Genomic DNA, 20,130 nt, shown 5'->3' with positions numbered 1-20,130 from the left:
AGTTCAGAATCATATCAGTGACTCCAAAATCTGATACACTGAAGATATAGTAAGGATTGGGGCCTGAATCTAAACTGGATTATGATATATCCTCTAAATCATTTTCCTGGAATAAGTTTTTCTCAACTTGTTTACTTATGCACATTTTATATTGCTGTCAATAATTGTCTATGTCAAGTGCACCACCCACTGCATATTTCAGAAGAACTAGTGATATAAAAAAAGTGATGGGAACTGAGTTAAACAGATCTCTTCATACTCCTATGAGGTGGATTGTATTTTCCAAATGGTTGCAACGTATCTCCCATCACACAAGCTCTTCTTACAGTCTGACTTTGGCACTTCTCCCATTGCGACAGGCTTTTGTGACTGGATCAAGAGAGTATGGAGAGAAAAAAAGACAAAATTGTGCCATTTGCAACAACATGAATGGAGCTTGAGGGTATGATGTTAAGCAAAATAAGCCAGACAGAGAAAGACAAACACCGTATGACTTCACTTATATGTGGAAGATAAACAAACGCACGGACAAAGAGAACAGATTAGTGGTTACCAGAGGGGAAGGGGGTGGGAGGAGGCCGAAAGGAGTAAAGGGGCACATATGTATGGTGACGGTATTGGTGGTGAACACAATGCAATCTATACAGAAACTGGTATGTAATAACGTACACCTGAAATTTACACAATGTTATAATGCAATATGACCTCAATAAAATAATTAAAAAAAGAAATGACAATATGCAAACTCCAAGGCTAGGTAATCAAAAGGGAAAGCACTTTCTACCCTGTTCCCTGGAATACTTGTTCTGGAACACTTCAGGCTCCAGGTAAGCCGTTTGCCCGGAGGCTGCCATGGTGTGAGAAACTCAAACTAGCTCCCAGTGAGAGGCCACTGGAGAGAGCCTGAGAATACCCAAACAGAGATAGAGAGAACGATATACATGTGCCCGGACAGCCCCCAGCTGCTCTAGCTACCCCTTTTTCCAGTCCCAGCCAGTTTAACTGCAACTGCAAGAGCAATCTCAGCAGCACTGACCAGCTAAGCCCTTCCCAAATTCTGAACACACAGACACCATGAGAGATAATGAAATGGTTATCATTGTCTTAAGTCACTAAATTTTGGGGGAATATGTTACATACCACGAGATAACTGGAATACCCTATAAGCTTCTCCAAATTTCTGGTAACATAATTTCCTTGCTTGTTGTAGAATCTGACTAGCTCTACCACTCCTCAGTCTAGGGAGGAGGTTTGGACTAGCACAGGGACAACGGACAACGCGAGCGGCGAGCGTTAGCATGCAAAATGCAGATGGCTGACCTAGAGAGACAAATGATGTGCTATGGAAGCTATACTGTGGGGATACCTGGGAAAAACAAAACTAACAAACCAAAAAAACTTCCATGGATTCAACTGTATTTTCAAGTACCTTCATCTCCAAATTTAAAAACATGAAATTTAAACAAAAACAAGCAATTTCAAATAATATTTATTTTGCTATGAGAGTAAAAAATACAAACAGAAGAATCTAGCACATTAGTTAAACCTACAGGATTAATACTTAACACTTGTCAAGTCACTTAATTCTGCTAATGCCACAACATTTAATTGCTGAAATTCTAAGTAAAAATCATATTCTTAGGACATTTTAGTTTCTTCTAGTGATAGTGATGGATAGTGTTTTCTTTTTAAAAGTTTAAACTAGCGGCCGGCCCAGTGGCATACTGGTTAAGTTCGCGCGCTCCGCCTCAGTGGCCCGGGGTTCGCAGGTTCAGATCCTCACCGCCAAAGGGCCGCTGCCGCAGTGATTTCCTTCGAGGATTGGGAGATACAGGGCATGGATGGGCAGAAGCCTTTGCAGGTATCAGAAGTTCACATATCAAATATATCTACCGCATGTGCCAATTATGGATGTTACCTTAAATGTGAACATGGCTATTCCTTCTTGCTTGGATATTTTTGGGCTTTCACCAGATTCACAGGAGGATGAACTTGGAATTAAACAGGCAGCAGAAAATGTAAAAGCTTTGATAGAGCAGAGGTGAAGAATGGTATTTCTTTAAACAGAATTATTTGGGGAGGATTTTCTCAGGGAGGAGCATTATCTTCATACACTGCTCTAACCACAAAGCAGAAACCGGCAGGTGTCACCACACTTAGCTGTGGGCTTCCATGGAGGTTGGCTTCCACAGGGTCCTATCAGTGGCGCTAACAGAGATATTTCTACTCTCCAGTGCCATGGAGATTGTGACCCTTTAGGTCCCCGATTGGTTGGTTCTCTTACTGTTGAAAAGCTAAAAACATTGGTAAATCCAGCCAATGGAACCTTCAAAACCTATGAAGGCATGAGGCACAGTTCATGTCACCAGGAAATGATAAATATCAAGCAATTCATTGATAAACTCCTACCTCCAATGGACTGACATCAGTAAGAGGCCTGGTGAAGAAGTACACCAGCCTCATGGTAATAGAGTATGAACCTTTTACTGTGCCTCAACTTGAAACTTCTAATGTTTGTAGTGTTAAAATGTTTTGCAAATACACACCAATGACACAGACTAAATAATGTCTCCTCCTGGGAAATTTATTATCTTTTATGTTTCTGTACAAGTATCGTATCATATGATCCAGAATATACTAGTGTTAAAATAGGTGAAAGAGCTAGCTGCTTCTTCCCAAATGTAACTCAGCAAAATAAAATGCTGCAACCAGGATTTTTACTACATCATTTAAAAATTATTAGTATGCTTAATGAAAACTCGTTCAAGTATAAACAAGCAGTTAAGATATTAATGATTTAAGCATGCTATGACTTAGTCTATGGATTTATTCCAAAATTAGTCACCATGCAGTATCTGTATTTTTATATATGTATTCATATATATGTAATGATTGTAATACATAATAAGAATGAGGTGGTATTACATTATTCCTAATAATAAGGATAATGCTCTTAAGTGTTAATAAAGAGTAATATTGCTTTCTTAAAAAAAAAATTGTGCTTAGGGGCCGGCCCGGTGGCGCAAGCGGTTAGGTGCGCGCGTTCCGCTGCGGCGGCCCGGGGTTCGCTGGTTCGGATCCCAGGTGCGCACCGACGCACTGCTTGGCAAGCCATGCTGTGGCGGCGTCCCATATAAAGTGGAGGAAGATGGGCACAGATGTTAGTCCAGGGCCGTCTTCCTCAGCAAAAAAAGAGGAGGATTGGCGGATGTTAGCACAGGGCTGATCTCCTCACAAAAAAAAAAAAAATTGTGCTTAATAGAGCTCTAGACATTCCGTGGAGTCCCTCAGAGGATGGAACTTTTGTATAAACTTTTCCTTAAAGGATAGAACAAAATAAAGGGACATCTCTTTAAAACATTCTAATGAAATAACTCATGTACCCATTTCACCTATTAGTATAATATTCAAATACCAATAACTTGTAGCTTGGTTCATCAGGGATTCCTTAGAGCCATGTATAAAGCCTAGCGAAGGAAAGCAGGATATGTCATCCCAAAATACGTACCTTTGAGGACGAGTGGAATCTGCAAACAAACCTTACTCCATTAGTTTCTTCCCATATATTTACCTTCCCACAGTTTGCTGCCCTTGGAAGCCTAAAACTGCTTTCCTTTGTCCTGTCACTTCTCTACAAATTTACTGTTCTTTGTTGAAGATGCTAGATAGACCACAGTTCTAGGCTGCTGCCTTGATCACTCTTCCTTTTAGGTTTCTGCTGCATGATGCACACTGCACGAGTTAGTAAACTGTTTCTCTTTTGTTAATCTGTCCTCTTGTCAAAAAGTCCCAGCTGAAAACCTAAGATAGGTAGAGGTAAAGTTTTGCCTCCCCTATACCAGCAGTCATTCAAGTTGTGTCCTCACTGTCTTATGTAGGTAAGATAGTCAACTCGCTCTTGGTTGGCAATTACCCTAGGGCTGGGCATCCCGAGGATTCAGCCGCTTACGTGTCGGCCACCCTGGTAGACTTTCTCCTCTCTAATATTGAAACTGAACACTGAAATTTGCAAATTAGAACCCCAAAAGGCCAAAAGTCTTTGCTTCATACAGAAACACACCAAGAACCAGGTATGTTGAGATTTTCAACTAAAACAAAAAAATCGGAACTTATTTTACATAGCAGTAATGTGCTTTATGTGTGAAGAAATACAGGATCATTTATGTAATATCACAAACCATAATATACCTACATCTTTTTTCTATTAGACTACCTTTTTTCTCAGGAAAGTAAAACATTCAAAATGCTATTAGTTATTTCCTGCATTTTCTGTACTTGAAATCTCAGTGACATTAGATCAGAGTACTACCATCATATTTAAAAATGATTAGAGCTCATTGTGCACTAAACTTGCTAGGGCAAGAAAAATTTGATTTTGACTGATAGTATTCTCACCTGTACAAGAGAAACCTATAGGTTCTAGTCCCTTAGTTTGTGAATCATACCCATTCTTAACGTTACAAATTGTGTGCAGAGTGACTGCACAACTGTACTTTCTTACAGGGAAAATTAAAGCAACAGAGTTTTTTCTATGTGTTTTTTTTCCTACATGCTTTTTTTTTTTTTTGCAATAAAACCTAACCTTACAAATGATTAAAAAGGACTGAAAAATTTAATGTCTGGCTAACATTTACGTGGATAAATACGTTCTTCGCAGTACTCTTGGAACTGCACATGAATACAGATAATGGCTCCCCCAGCTGACTGGGGCTCTTTTCATAAGAGAAGTAAACATATGGGAGAGATGTGAACTTGACTTGCCCTGGCAGGATCTTGTAATCCCTCTGTAATGATGGCTTGGGGGAAGAGCCCATACACCTTTTCAGGTTACTCCCTATATTTACAACAGCTTTCCTATCTATAAGTATTATATTAGAGAAACAGGAATAGACAGGTAATATATCTAAATTTATGTAATAAAGGCTGCATTATAATAAAGTTCTGTTGTACTATCATTTTTGTTTCTTCTTCAGCATCTTTTGTTTGGCTCCCAGGCCTGTTAAACTGTTTTTGTCTCAGAGCACTCTAATCATAACGTGCCTCAGTTCATTCGAGAGTGACTTTTGTAAAGTACACTTTCTTCTCAGGTGTTGTAGGGTTAATTATTTACTGATTATAGAATTCACAGTGAAAAGTGTTCTTTAAATGTAAGGAATGTTTTTCAAGAACTCTGTGATGCCAATAAAATGTTCTCTAATAAAACAAATGATTCTAGGTAATTCAAAGACTTGGCCTAAGATAATAAGTAAAATGACGTAACTAGAAATAGAAAAAATACTGCGGTTGTAAGTGTGTCTAGTTTATGGACGTATAAAATCAACAAATCAATCCCAAACACTATCTTTTGTAATATCATTAGGCAGAGATGAATAGAGTAGAAACTAGCGATCCTATTGAACTGAAAAGGAAATTGGGACACAGAAAGCTTTAGTCTTTGTTGTTGTGTCAGACACTCCTTTTGGCTACGATCTGACTGCTCCTCCATTCCTTGAAAATTCAAGTATAAATATCAATAATAAGAGAATTCTACCGCTGGAAGATCATTTATTCTGACTCTCTCCTTTTACCAAAGAAGAAACTGAAGCCCTTCAAGACAGAGATACCCAGCGTTATTCAGAGAAAGGTTCTTAAACATCCTGGCTTCTAGAACTCTTAGGAAAATTATACACAAAATGTGACTGCTCATTGGGCCCTAACACATTTGCACCCTAACACACCTTGCCTTGTTATTTTAATGGCATGAAAATAAAATTCCCACGCATAATCTACAGAGGCTCATGCGGCGTCGCGGCCCGCGCTCTCCCCTCTCGGCTTTCTCCCAGTTCTACTCGGGCCTGGGCTTTCTGGGTCAAGGTTGGTTCTCTCCTGCCCCCGGCCCCCGGCCCCCAGGCATGGCCGACACCCAGGTCTTTGGATAGAGAGCCTCAAAGAACCTAACAGGAAGGGAGAGGTGAAGTCTGATTGTGATCACTCAGTCGAGGTCTTCTGCAAACAACCCTGGGGCCACCTCACGAGGCCTCTCACCCCAGGGTCCCCCTCGGTGCCTCAGCAGCCGTCCTCTCCCCCTCCCTGGGGCTCCCCGTGGGCGGCCACCTCGGCCGGGGGTGATGGCGCCCGCGAAGCCAGCAGGCCGGGCGGGGGGGCCTGGCCTCACTCCCCACTGGGGGCTCTGGGGTCAGGAGAACATTCCGGGCTCCACACTGAGAGCCGTCCCACGAGAGATGGGCTGGTCGGGTGTTGTGATTACACAGGCGACGGTGCGCCGGGGCCCCCGCGGCCCGCCAGGCCCTCGCTCTTCCTCTTCCTCCTCCTCCTCACTCCCAGCTCGGCTGATCTCCCGCCATGACTCAGCGCTTCTCGCAGCCTGCGGGCTGGGTCGCCGGCTCCTCCCGCCGCGCCCACCCCCTCTCGCCACCCACGCCCGCCCCCGGCCGCCGCTCTTTGCCTGCGCGGCCGCCGCCGCCGCAGTCGAGCGCGGGCGCCCCAGCAGCATCCGCCGGCCGCCCCGCGCGCGCCGCCCGCCCCGGCCCGAGCCCGCCGCCAGCCGCGCGCCTGCCATGGAGCCCGAAGGCCCCCGCCGCCGCCACACCCACCAGCGCGGCTACGCCGTGACGCGGAGTCCCCACCTCAACAAGGTCAGCCCGAGGCCCCCTGGCCGCCCACCGCCCCTCTGGTCGGCGGCAGGCCCCCGCCTCGGGTCCCCTCAGCAGGGCCTCGGCCGGGTGAGCGGCCCGGGCCGCGGGGGCCTGCGGGGCGACCTCCGTGCCTCGGCGCGCGGACTGGAGGGGCCGCCCGGCCGGGTCTGTGCCCGGGGTGTGATGGGAGGGCGGTGCCGGCGCCTCCGCACCTGGGCATCCCGTTCTGGGCAAAGATGTGACTTGTTTACAATACTTTCTGCCTTGTATCTCCAAAGCAAGAGCCAAGCTAAAGAACACAGTATCAGGAAAAGAGCGTGAATTGAGTGTTTTGAGGAAGGTAGCAGGTAGTCTGCCAGGTCAGCCTCGATGGGCCACCCACTTACTGGTTCCACTCGGTGTGGCAATTATTGGTGGCTGCTTGGGAGAAGTGGCCCTACTGGTCCAGCCTGTACAGACGTGTGTTTTGAGAGCCTCGGATCACAGTAACAACCTGGAAGTAAAGGCCTCTTGGTTTCTGGAGTGACACGGTTAGGAGTCTGGGAATGCCTGGTGGGTGGCCTCTGCCCTGGACACTTTGCATGGCCGGGTACAAGAGCCCTGTCTTAGACGTGGGGCTGTGGGTGAAGCCATTTCTGTTTTTTGCATCTGGCCTTCTGGAAATTAAAAACATTTTTTTTAGACCTCTCCTCTTTTTATTACAAAGGGAATTCAGTGTACACTCTTCAGAGACCGTTTTTCAGATCCTGGTAACATTTCATTTTTCTTCACTGGTAATGTAGTGTAAACACCTAAGATCGCTCTCAAATGAAAAACACCTCAAAATTTATAATTTTGCTTATTTAGTTACGAAGCAGTCACACGTTTCATAGCCAGGTTTGTCTCTGGATTGTTCCTTTTGTATATGTGTGCTTTTGACATTTTCTTTTTATTTAGTATATGGAAAATGCTTCAGTCAGCACACAGTTCTGCTTAGTCATTTTGGTTGTCTCTGTAATAGACACTTTTTTTCATTAAGAAGTGGACCTCACCTTTTTCCCCCTGGTCATGCTGGTGATGACCAGCATGGTCATTGCTGGTGATTGGTTGATCATGATTAATGGCTTGAAGACTTGTGATATCTTTTATTTAATAAATTATAACTAGTGTGAGTTCTTTTTGATTTTTGTGGTGACAGGTGACTTTTACAAATCTGTGATTATTTAGTACTTGTGGTCATAAAGCATTGTGAAATTTTAAATATTTCCTACTTATTTTTTTCTTCAAAATGAATTTAATTGCTAGTTTGATTTTTTTCTTCCTTTTTATTATTCTGCAGGTGGGGCCTATTTTCATTAGAACAAAGGTAAACTTTGATGTAACAAAACAGTTTGTGGCTTTCATGTGTACCTGCCTGCTGTAATTTATGACCAAATAATGGGTCGCCACTTAAGTATCATGAGTGGTATAACCTGTTTGAATTTACTCAAGTCAGGGGCAAGAGTGTCTCTTCCGAGTGGGTGGATGGACTAGGCAATCTCTGAGCAAGAGTAATTACACCTTTACTGTTTACATCAACAATATATGACATTAAAATCCTTTCAACTCCTGTTTGCCAGGAGGGATTAATTCCTACATAGGAACAATAGTATCACAGAGATCTTCTACCAAAGGTAGAAAGGTGCAGGATTAATGTGTTAAGAACATGTTTTTGAATTTGTAATTGAACTTTATTGTCTGCATAGTATCAAATAGGATTTAAAATCTAGGTCACCGACTTTGGGGTGATCAATGGAATAAACTTTATTCTTCTTATTCAGTTCTAAGACAGCTGTCTGGTGCCTCATGGAAGTAACAGAATATCCTCATATGTACCATTGAAACCAAAGCTGTGGGACCTTTGTGATCTGCCTGCATCGAAGACCTCTGGGCCTTTGAGTTTTCTAGTAGCCCAGGAATTTTTATTGATTTTTGTGATACCCTTGGTTCCAAAGAAACGCTAGTATTTCTTACCCTCCTATAATATCCCAGCGGGTCACCTGGCCGCACAAAGCCTTCTTCAGCCCGCCTCACACAGACCTTCATCACATCACCTTTTGGGTAACTGCAACAGTTGAGCTGGTTTTATTTTCAGTATTATAGTCTGTCCTACATGTAAGTATAAGAGAAATATCTTCATCAATTAGCATTTTCATGTTACTCTTCTATTATCCAAGTATTTATAGTATGGTATTATTTCCTATTATGTTGAATGTAAAATCAATCTGTCAGTTAGGTTTACTATTTTCTCCAAATTTATCACATTAGTTCCCCAACTTAGCCTTCCACTTAAATCTCTTACTTAATATTTTCCTTTTTGTCTGTGTGTAATTCCTACAGTTGAACTGTCGTTAGTTGATTTAATAATGTTATCTCTAGAGAAGACTTTCCTAATTATCTTAGTCCTCTTATCATTACTTAACACCTCTGTTTTTTGTGTATTCAGTTGTACCATGTCATTGTGTATTTACTGCATTGAATTATTTTATTTTATTTTGATTGTCATAGGGGAGGAATCATAATACTTAGTACAGAATTTTGCTCAGTGGATATTAAATAAATGTTTATTTAATGAACCAATGAGCCACGTTGTTATTTCTTTTTGTCTTCCAAATAGTACTCAGCTTTTAAAGCAGGTAGTTTGGGCATTATCCTAAGACATTTATCTTTAATGTAATTTCTTGAAAGTAAATTCACATTGAGGTCTAAAGCTCAGTTGACTCCCTATACTGTTGTATTATATAGTGGAATATAGTCAGAAAAATTGGAATTTGGTTATAAGCCTGACTGTCCCATGAAATTTTAAGTACTTGTTGGATAACCTTAGGGAGTTACTTAGTCTTGGTAAAAATCAAAGTTAACAGTAGATATGATCTGAATTAAAAAATAGAAAATTAAAAAAAACCTAAGAGAAATAGGATCTTTCTTCATTGGTAGTAATTCATGTATGATTCCTACTATTTTCTTATACTCAAAAGTACGTCATTCCAAGTAGGATTTCATCGTAGCATATGGGGAAGTACTTCTGTCTCAAACTTAGGAGATTCGATATCTTTCTGTACATAGCCAAAACTATTTTTGAGGTGCTTCTCTTTGCCTGTGTTATGTTATATGTGCGTATCTAATTTAATGTTAATGATTTTCAAGGATACTTTCTGATTTAGATGAGTTGTGTTTCAAATTTTTTCTCAGGAATTTTCATGTGAGTAATAATGTTTCATAAATCACTCTTCAAAATTAAAATTCTACACACAATAAAAATAATCACACTTAGTTTTTGTTTCTCAATTTATTAGCTAATTTTATTTCTCTCTGCAGTAGTAGAAAACACTAATTGATGGTTCTATCATAGTTAACTCTTGCTTGCATGGTTTCCATATCTTTAAGATTAAATAATACCATGACCTACAAGTAAATCTCCAAAAGACACCGCTTTTCAATATTTTAGGCATTTTGATCCAGTTTAAGTTAGTGATAGTATTTTATTAAAATCATTTCTGCTCAGTGTTATTAACTTTTAAATGTAAAAAATGAGCTTCTGGGCAAGTGCTTTTGTAGATGTTTGTGTCCCAGCATGTCAAGACCTAGTGGGGTGCATTGTAGGGAAAAGAGAGAGAAACAAGTCTCATGACTATGAAGGAAAGATACCTTAACCTCCTCTTTTTCTTCGGTGTAAACTATGCCAGAAGGAATCATTCAGGAATTTTCGCGTACTGCAGGTCTCTGGAGCTGCCTCAGCAGTATGAGAAACTGGTATCGTATTTAATGTAGACTTCCACCGACGTGAGAGCGGTTGTAATGAAGATGTGCAGCCAGAGCCTGCACACCTGTTGCCTTGCTGCAGCTGGAAGAAGCGCAGGAGTATGGGGCGGCACGAGAACAAGGAAGGTTGTGCTCCAATGAGTGGAAAGATGAGTTTGCTTCAAGAACTCTTGAGACTGGTGTTACGGAGTACAGAAAATATTGAAGAGAGGAATAGGTTTGAGACTTTTCATTTTTGTGTCTGATTTCCCTATAACTTTTTGGTAAGTGTGGGAAATGCAATGTAATGGAATGAACATTCTAAGACTTTGTGTCAAGATGAGCCCAAGTCCCAATTTTTCCAGTTAGCAGATGTGAGATTTGGAGTGAGATTTTCTTAACTAGCTTCGATTACTGTGCTTGTAAAACAGAGTGATAATTTCATTCGTCGTCTTTTATTTAACAAATGTTTATTCAGAACCCACTATATGCTAGGTAATATTCTGGGTGCAGGGGATATAGCAATGAATAAGATTCTTGCTGTAAGTGTCCTCAGTTTCCATTGTAATATGATTTCTGTCTTGCCTCTTCACTCAGATATTGGCGAGATTATTTGAGATAGTGCATGTTAATTTTTTCTAAATTATATATTCTAAAAACAGGAGGTTGTTTATTACTACAACTAATTATTAATGTGATAGTACTTTTATATAAAGAGCCTGAACTAATAGCTGGAATAATTATAAAGTACCTTTTTTTTTTTAGTGTACTTACCCTCTTCTCTCTTGAATTTTTTTTTTTTTTTTTTTTTTTTAAAGATTTTATTTATTTTATTTTTTCCCCCCAAAGCCCCAGTAGATAGTTGTATGTCATAGCTGCACATCCTTCTAGTTGCTGTATGTGGGACTCGGCCTCAGGATGGACGGAGAAGTGGTGCCTCGATGCGCACCCGGGATCCGAACCCGGGCCACCAGCATTGCAGCGCGCGCACTTAACCACCAAGCCACAGGGCCGGCCCTCTCTTGAATTTTTGATGACATGATTCTGTTACCTCTTTAAGTTATGAATTTTATAGTAAAAAACAAAAGTATATCTTCTCTCTGGGAGAGACAGATTTACATTTTACTTTCAGATTCATATAACTGAGCTTGACTGACATCACTGCTCCATCTCATACATTTCCACAGAGTGCCAGATATTGGTTAAAGAATGTCTTTGTGAAGAAAAAGAAAAAGGAAAGCTTTTTGCTTCTCAGTACTCTGCTCAGTACTCTGCTCACACTTTACTCTGTGTAAAGCCTTGGAAGTATAAAAGCACATGGCTGGTTAGAGAAAGTGGAGGTATGCCCTGGATAGTCAAAATTATTGGGATAAGAGGAAGTGAATTGCAAAGACATGAAATTTAAAAGTTCCAGTGGTGTGAAACTAGCCTTTACTTGATTCTTTTTGACTTTGGAAATAATCACTTACACTGGCAAAACAAACATTCGGACTATTTTCCAATGGTTTTCAAAACTGACATGGCCAAATACTGTTAGAGACTCAAGATTACCTGATTTGGCCTATTCATTACATCATTATTTATTTTATGTTATTGAGCCAGCTCAGCAAACTTTGTTGACAATATGTGGATCCAGAATTGATCATCAGATATGTTACAATTCAGTAGAACTAATTTGGGAATATTTCTAACCTGAGTGATTAAGAAATTTTCTTAGACATGAGGCCTAAATGTAAAGTGTGGTTGTTTGTATTCTTATAATGATATTTAAAATATTTTATGGCTTATATATTAATTTTTACCTGATTTTAGCTCAATGTATGTAATGTAGTATACTTTAAAACAAGGGATTATTGTTGCTTTAAATGAATTTAAGTAATTTAAAACATCAGTATTTTCCCTCAGGCCCTGAAGGTTTAGCTACATTAGCCATTGATTAAACTGATTTCAGATACCTGAGGCGTTTGAGTTTAAAGAGAGGGGAGAGACACCATTCCTTTAAAGTTTCTATAGTTTAATCTGGTAGTTTTGGAAGTCAATATAATAATGACTAGTGTTCTCTAAAAACATGGGTATATAACTATTAGAGCTTCTATGCTAATAAACAAACCGTGGCCCTAAAACATTAGGATTTTTTTTTTTAATAATCAGGTAATGGTTGAGTAAGAACATCAACAGAAGTACTTGCATGTTCATATGAATGTTCATGATTACATTATGAGTATCCCTGGGGTAGTTAAATTCTAAACTGTCTTGCCAAGACATGGAGATCTGGAGACTGAAGGAGGCCTAAGAATCCATTCTAATGTTAGGGCTAGACCTTAAGCTTAGAATATATTAAAATACATTTAAAGCGTCTATTTAGAGTCGTCTAAGATATCTTCAAACATTTTTGATTGTGACACAGTACACATACACATAGTATATGTATAAACATATTGTTATGGGCTGAATTGTGTCCTCCCAAAAGTCATATGTTGAAGTTCTAACCCCCAGTATCTCAGAATGTAACCGTATTTAGAGATAAGATCTTTAAAGTGGTAGTTAAAGTAAAATCAGGTCTTTAGGGTGGGCCCTAATCCAATATGAGTGTCTTACATGAAGAGGACATTAGGACCTGCACACAGATGAAGGACCATGTGAAGACAAAGGGAGAAGACAGCCGTCTACAAGTCAACGGAAGAAGCCACAGAATGTAAGCCACCCTACTGACATCTTGATCATGGACTTCTAGCCTCCAGAACTGTGAGAAAATAAATTTCTGTTGCTTTAGCCACCTAGTCTGGTACTTTGTTCTGGCAGCCTTAGCAAACTAATAACACTTATGAAATTGAAACAAAATTTCATAATACAATATTTTTCCATGCTGTGTTTAGTGCACTCTAGCAGTATCTATTATATTTCAATTAAAAAAAAATTTTGGTTGTGATTGACTAATGAATTACAATCCATAGTTTAAAAAAATTCTGCTCTATGACTTCTTTAAGTAGTGCATTCACATGCCTGGGAAAATTATTATAGAGTAAATTTCTTTTCTGTGTCTTGGTGTTGCATATGGGGCTCTACTTTGCCTTGGCAGTACTGGCCCAGCCTCCTTTTGTTTTTCCATCTAAATGTCCAAATTGAGGTATCTCTTAAAACAGTAATCTTGAAAGTATGAGAACGTAATTGTTGTCACTAATAGTGGCAGGTCTGGTTAGTCAGTAAAACGATAAGTTTTTACTTATGTGCTCAGAGCCAAAAAGAAATTGAAACTTTGTTAATGAGCATTTTTCTGGGCCTTTAAATTTTTTACTTATTCAAAATCTTGCTTATATTTAATTTTTATGTATGGTAACTATAACATAATAATATGACAGAATTGAGAACAAACATATTGGTCATATCAATAAATGGAACTGAGAATAACTCACCTATTAATGAAATTATTTTCAGATTGTTTCACAAAGCACAAGCAAACTATACTCTATGTAAGAGGTACATTGAGAACAAAATATTACAGAAAAGTTAAAAATAAAGATATGGGAAAATGCAAACAGCAAGAAATCAGAGTTATCCTGATATCAGACAGTGTAGAGTTCATGTTGAAAAGAATTAACTGAGACAAAATACTCATTATAAGGCTGACAGTTAAAAATCGGAATGAAGTAATAAAAGTAATGAATATGTATGCACCAAATAACACAGCAACCACCTTCATAAAAAAGACATTATAGGACATGCAAAGAGAAATAAAAAACACAGTTATAATAGAAGGCTTGAACATATCTCTCTCAGTGCAGGACACATCAAAGGGACAAAACACTGTTTCTGTACAGAAATTCCTTCCTTGAATTTCTTAGGAAATTTATGTTTCTTCCAAATCATGAGAAATTCAGTTGAGAAATTGAGAAAATGGAAAACATAATCCTCCTTTGAGAATCAAAGCTTAATAAATAATGTAGCAACATTACTAATTTGAAAGATCCAATGACATAAGTCAAAAGGAAGAGCTGGAAATGGTGACATGTAGAGTCAGAGGTGAAGGCTGACATTTTTTGGATCTTCACAGGAACGTAGGTGAGAAGCTGTAATGATCTGATTAGTCGGTTTTGCTTGAGCTATTGTCAGTTCCTGACAATATCTGTCTTTAGACCATTTACACTTTATGTAATTGATATGTTTGGGTTTCTGTCCACCATTTTATTATTAGGTGTCTGTTTGTTCCCTCTGTTTCTCATTCTTCTGTTTCTCCTTTTCTGCCTTCGTTTGTATTGTTTGAATATTTTTATTATTTCATTTTAATTTACCTATTGAGTTTTTGACAATATCTCTTAGTACTGTCTTTTTTTAATAGTTGCTCTAGGAATTATGATATACATAACTTTTCACAATCTGCTTAAAATGAACATTTTACCACTTCAATTGGAATGTAGAAATGTTACCATTATATAGGTCTCATTACTTTCCTCTGTTTATGTTATAGTTGTATGTATTATGTCCACTTACATCTAGATACATATATTACATAAAAGTTTTTTAATTGAGATATAATTGACATATAATATTGTATTAGTTTTAGGTGTACAACATAATGATTCAATATTTGCATATGTTGCTAAATGATCACCACAGCAAGTCTAGTTAACATCTATCACTGAATGTAGTTACAAAAAAATTTTTTTTCTTGTGATGAGAACTTTTAAGATTTACTCTCCTAGCAACTTTCAAATATGCAATACAGTATTATTAACTGTAGTCACCATGTTGTACATTATGTCCCCATGACTTTATTTTACAACTGAAAGTTTGTATCTTTTGACCACCTTCACTCATTTTGCCCACCCCCCACCCCCACCTCTGGCAACCGCCAATCTGTTCTCTGTATCTATGATCTCGTTTTTTTTTGTTTTTAGATTCCACATGTAAGTGAGATCATGTGGTATTTGTCTTTCTCTGTCTGACTTATTTCACTTTACATAATGCCCTCAAGGTCCATCTGTGTTGTCGCAAATGGCAAGATTTCCTTCCTTTTTATGAGTGTGTGTGTGTGTATACATATATATATATACACACCATTTTGTATATATATATATATATGTACACCATATTTTCTTTATTCATTCATCCATCAGTGGACACTTAGGTTGTTTCCATATCTTAACTATTGTAAATAATGCTGTAATGAACATGGGGATGCATATGTCCTTTCGAGTTAGTGTTTTTGTTTTCTTCAGATAAGTACCCAGAAGTAGACCTGCTGGATCATGTGGTAGTTCTATTTTAAATTTTTTGAGGAACCTCCATACTGTTTTCTATAGTGGCTGCACCAATTTACATTCCCACCAAAAGTGCACAAGGGTTCCTTTTCTCCACATCCTCGCCAACACTTGTTACTGCTTGTCTTTTTGCTGATGGCCATTCTAACAGATGGGAGGTGATATCTAGTTGTGGTTTTTATTTGCATTTCCCTGATGATTAATGATGTTGAGCACCTTTTCATGTACCTGTTGGCCACTTGTATGTCTTCTTTGGAAATATGTCTATTCAGCTCCTCTGCCCAGTTTTTAATTGGATTGTTTGTTTTTTTGCTATTGTATGAAAAAAATTTTTTGATGTAATGTTTATAACTTTTGATTTTAACTGTCATACATATTTTAAAGAATTTAAGAGGGAAAGCATAATCCAGTATAGTTACCCAGATATTTATTGTTTCTGTTGCTTTTCTTTCATTCCTGATGTTCCATATTTTCCTCAAGTGTCATTTCCCTTCCATCTAAAGTAGCATTTCTTTTAGAGCAGATTTGCTGGAGACCAATTGTCTTAGTTTTAGTTCACCTGAGAATGTCTTTATTTCGCTTTCATTTCTGAAGGATATTTTCACCAGTTATAGAATTCTGAGTTGACAGTTGTTTTCCTTCAACCCTTTAAGAATGCCATTCTTCTTCCTCCTGGCTTCCCTTGTTCCTGAAGAGAAATCTGCAGTCACTTGAATTGTTGTATGTGCATAATGTGCCCTATTTCTCTGGCTCCTTTAAAGATATTTTCTTTGTTTTTAGTTGTCAGCTTTTTGAATATAGTTTTTCTGGTTTGGATTTCTTTGAGTTTATCTTCTTGGGGTTTTCTGAACTTCTTGAATTTGTAAATTTATTTCTTGTGCCAAAATTGATAAGTTTTTAGCCATTATTTCTCCAAATATTTTTTCTTTCTCTTCTTTTTTTGGGATTCAAATGTTGATACAAATGTTAGGCCTTTTCGTGTTGTCCCACAGGACCCTGAGGCTCTGACTTTTTTTTCAATCTTTTTTTCTCTTTGTTTTTTAGACTGGTTAATTTCTTTCTTTCTTTTTTTTTTGTGAGGAAGATCGGCCCTGAGCTAACATCTGCCAATCCTCCTCTTTTTTGCTGAGAAAGATTGGCCCTGGGCTAACATCCATGCCCATCTTCCTCCACTTTATATGGGATGCTGCCACAGCATGGCTTGCTAAGCGGTGTGTCAGTGCGCACCCGGGATCCGAACAGGTGAACCCTGGGCTGCCACAGCAGAGCACGCGCACTTAACTGCTTGTGCCACAGGGCTGGCCCCTAGACTGGTTAATTTCTAATGATCGGTCTTCAAGTTCACTGACTCTCTGCTCTTGCATCTCTGTTCTGTTCTTGAGCCCATCCAATGAATATTTTATTTCAGTTATTGTATTTTTCAGTTCTAAAATTTTCATTTTGTTCTTTACAGCTTTTGTTTCTTGGCCAAGACTTTCTATCTTTCCATTCATTTCAAAATATTTTGCCCTTACGGTTTGGGGCATGGTTACAATAACTGATTATCAGTATCATCTTGGGATTGGTGCTTGTTGATTTTCTTTTCCTTTGAGAGTTAATATCTTCCTGTTTCTTTGCATTATGAGTAATTTTTGCACGTATACTGGATGTTTGCGTATTATGAGATACTAGGTTTGGGTTAAATCCTAAGGGGAGTACTGTTCTTTTTAGGTCTAGCAGTCACTCAACCTGGTTAGGTCAGTTCACAAGTTGGACCCACCCTCTATGGGATGTGGTTTCAATATCAATTCCATTTTCAAAGCCTACTTGGTAGTGCTGTTTGCATATGTTCATCATGTGTACCATCTTGTGGCCCATGTGGGATCTGTGCAGTGGTTTATGCCATAGTTTAATTCTCAAAGCCTTTGGTATGCTGTTTAAGGTCACATCTATACATGCATAGCTCAAAGAAGAGCCCAGGAGTTCATATATAACTTTATGGGATTCCTCTCTTGAGTGCCCTTCTTTCTGTGATCTCTCTGATACTTTCTGTCTCCCTGAGGTCCCCCTTTCCAGCCCACTAGCCAGAAAACTAAAGGAAACTTTTTGTATATGAGGAAGATTAGCCCTGAGCTAACATCTGGTGCCAATCCTCTTCTTTTTACTGAGGAAGTACGGATGTTAGCCCTGGGCTAACATCCGTACCCATCTTCCTCTACTTTATATGGGATGCTGCCATAGCACGGCTTGACAAGCAGTGCGTCGGTGCGCGCCCGAGATCCGAACCTGCGAACCCCGGGCCACTGAAGCAGAGCGCACACACTTAACCGCTATGCCACCAAGCCGGCCCCCATAAAAGAAACTTTTTTCCTCTGCTGCATTTGCGTCTGGGGCCAAGTAACTGGAAGACAGAGGAAAAAGCAATAGGCATTTGACCCATGATCTTGGGACCATTGCTCCTCTGGTTGGAAGAATGATTTTTTTTCCTTCAGAATTTTAGGCATCTGTAGTGGCTATGCTCCTGCCACCCACTAGGGGATTGCCTGGGCCCTGGGGATGGAGAGAATAGAAAATAATAGCAGATTTCCCTCTTCTGTGGCCTTTAAGATTCCCTTTTCCTGATTCTTGGACCGGAAAGAAAGCTTCTCTTGGTACTCTTGTTGTCTGCACTCAGTTGCACTTCTAGGTTTTGTGTTGCTTTTTGAGTCAAGACCAGTTGATTACAGAGGGGAAAAAAAAGCCAGGCCATACTGGAGAGCAAAACTCCAGGACACTCACTGCTGATTTGGTGGAACCTTGGATTCTGGTCTTCTTCCCCAGTTATTCTGCTACCATTCACTTTCAGAGTCTTCAGATAGCTGCTCAATGCATTCTGTGCAAGGTTTATTGTTGGATTCAGTGGTTGAGATGAGATATAGTCTGCTTACAACATCTTGTGCAGAACCAGAATCCTCAGATTGTTATTTTTAAGTTGTGAAAGTATGAAACTCCGTCTAACTTGATTTTAAGTCAGGGGGAAAACGTCAGAGAATTAGCTCTCAAATGTATATTCACATTTTTCCCCCATTTTATTGGGGACATATTTGCTATAGCCACATCAATATTTATAGTAAATGTTATTCTGTAGAAAATGGTTCATGTAAGATAAGAACTCTACATAATTTATAAAATTTCTGTATTTTAAGGATTTAGAAAGATGCTTGGCCTTTTTGATATATATATACTTCACTTCTGTTCCTCTTCATGCTGTGATGGAGAAAATACTACAGAAATTACAAAGTTCCAAATTCCTTGGTGGAGGTGGGTAAGGGTGTTATACTGGTTTGTATTGTAGCTTTATCTTTCAACATAGTTGATCATAGGACCTGGAATATAGTAAGTAGTCTGTAAAAGTTTGTTGAATGGATAAATGAGGGATAATTCTTGAAATAATGTTCTTATAGCTCTGTTCTGTCTTCCAGATGTTGCTATAACTTTTCCTCAGGTCACATTCCACTTTGTGGGATGAATATACTGTTGCATGTGTTTTGGAGAATCTCTTTCATTTAGTGGATATAAGATGACTGGTGTATCGTTTAGGATTAGGTTTTGCTACGTATAATAACAAAAACAAAAAAAGCAAATAAAGTGACTTAAATAATTATAAGGTTATTTCTCTCTCATGAAGGCAATCAGAGGTAGACAGTCTAGGGCTATTTGGTGGGTCCACAGAGTCATCAGGAACATTGCTGCTCTACCGCCTTCAAGATCATTTCATGATCCTAACTGACTATAGGTCTATAGAGATCATATACAGATTCCAAGCTGGCCACTGGGAGAAATAAGAGAAACACAAGAAGGTCCACTTTCCAGTGGAGTCAGCTTTCCAAGGAGCCTTCCCCACATCCCACACAACACTTCCACTTACATTCATTGTTTAGAACTCAGTCACATGGCCACGTCTTACTACAGGGGAGTCCGGAATTGTAGTCTTTAGTCTGATGTGCTGCTGTCCCAAATAATATTAAGGTTCTCTTACTGGTGAGGAACGAGAGAACAGATGTTGCAGTACGCAGTTAGCAGTCTCTGCCATAGCCAGAGCTGCCAGAAACATAAGGATAGAGGTTTAACAAATGTAGATAATAAATATAATATTCTTGGAGATTGAGATAAATGGTTCTTAATAGTTTTTAATATTTTTTAATAGCCTTATAGATTCACTGTATAAAAATAAAAAGATACAAAATATGAAAAATTCGTCTCCCTCCCACTTCTGTGCCCCAGCTAGCCAGTTCCCCTTCCTAGAGGCAACTACTGTTTCTGGTGACCAGTGTTTCCATTATATGTTAGAACTGTTGTATGAAGTGTATTTTTTAAAGTTAATTTTCATAAGTTAAAATGTTACTGATGTAGGGCATGAATCAGATATGCCCTTAGTGTGGGGGATAGGAGGCAGTGGTGTAAGAAGAAATGTTGCAGGTAGGAGTATGTATGGGGATCATCTGGAGACGTGGAAATCA

At 39.2% G+C, this 20,130-nt stretch overlaps 1 protein-coding gene and 1 pseudogene across 2 annotated transcripts in view; both read left to right on the top strand.

Moving 5' to 3' along the window:
* The first annotated feature begins 1,806 nt into the window (after nucleotides 1–1,806).
* LOC101393779 (acyl-protein thioesterase 1 pseudogene) lies at nucleotides 1,807–2,423 on the top strand (annotated as a pseudogene).
* Nucleotides 2,424–6,475: 4,052 nt separating this feature from the next.
* ME1 (malic enzyme 1) overlaps nucleotides 6,476–20,130 on the top strand; it is a 191,427-nt gene continuing 177,772 nt past the window's right edge. The window contains exon 1 of one of the 2 annotated variants that reach the window (XM_004422071.2): nucleotides 6,476–6,635. In XM_004422071.2, coding sequence (XP_004422128.1) covers nucleotides 6,558–6,635 — 78 coding nt within the window. In that variant the 5' untranslated portion in view covers nucleotides 6,476–6,557. Of the gene's footprint in view, nucleotides 6,636–18,840; nucleotides 18,932–20,130 lie in introns of those variants that run through there. The other variant, XM_087443832.1, reaches the window with a different exon arrangement.

This window comes from Ceratotherium simum, chromosome 19 (genome assembly GCF_057802395.1).
Source record: "Ceratotherium simum simum isolate JZ-2026a chromosome 19, ASM5780239v1, whole genome shotgun sequence".
NCBI lineage: Eukaryota > Metazoa > Chordata > Mammalia > Perissodactyla > Rhinocerotidae > Ceratotherium > Ceratotherium simum.
Note: the sequence above shows the minus strand (reverse complement) of the source record. Positions and strands in the feature narration are given on the sequence as shown.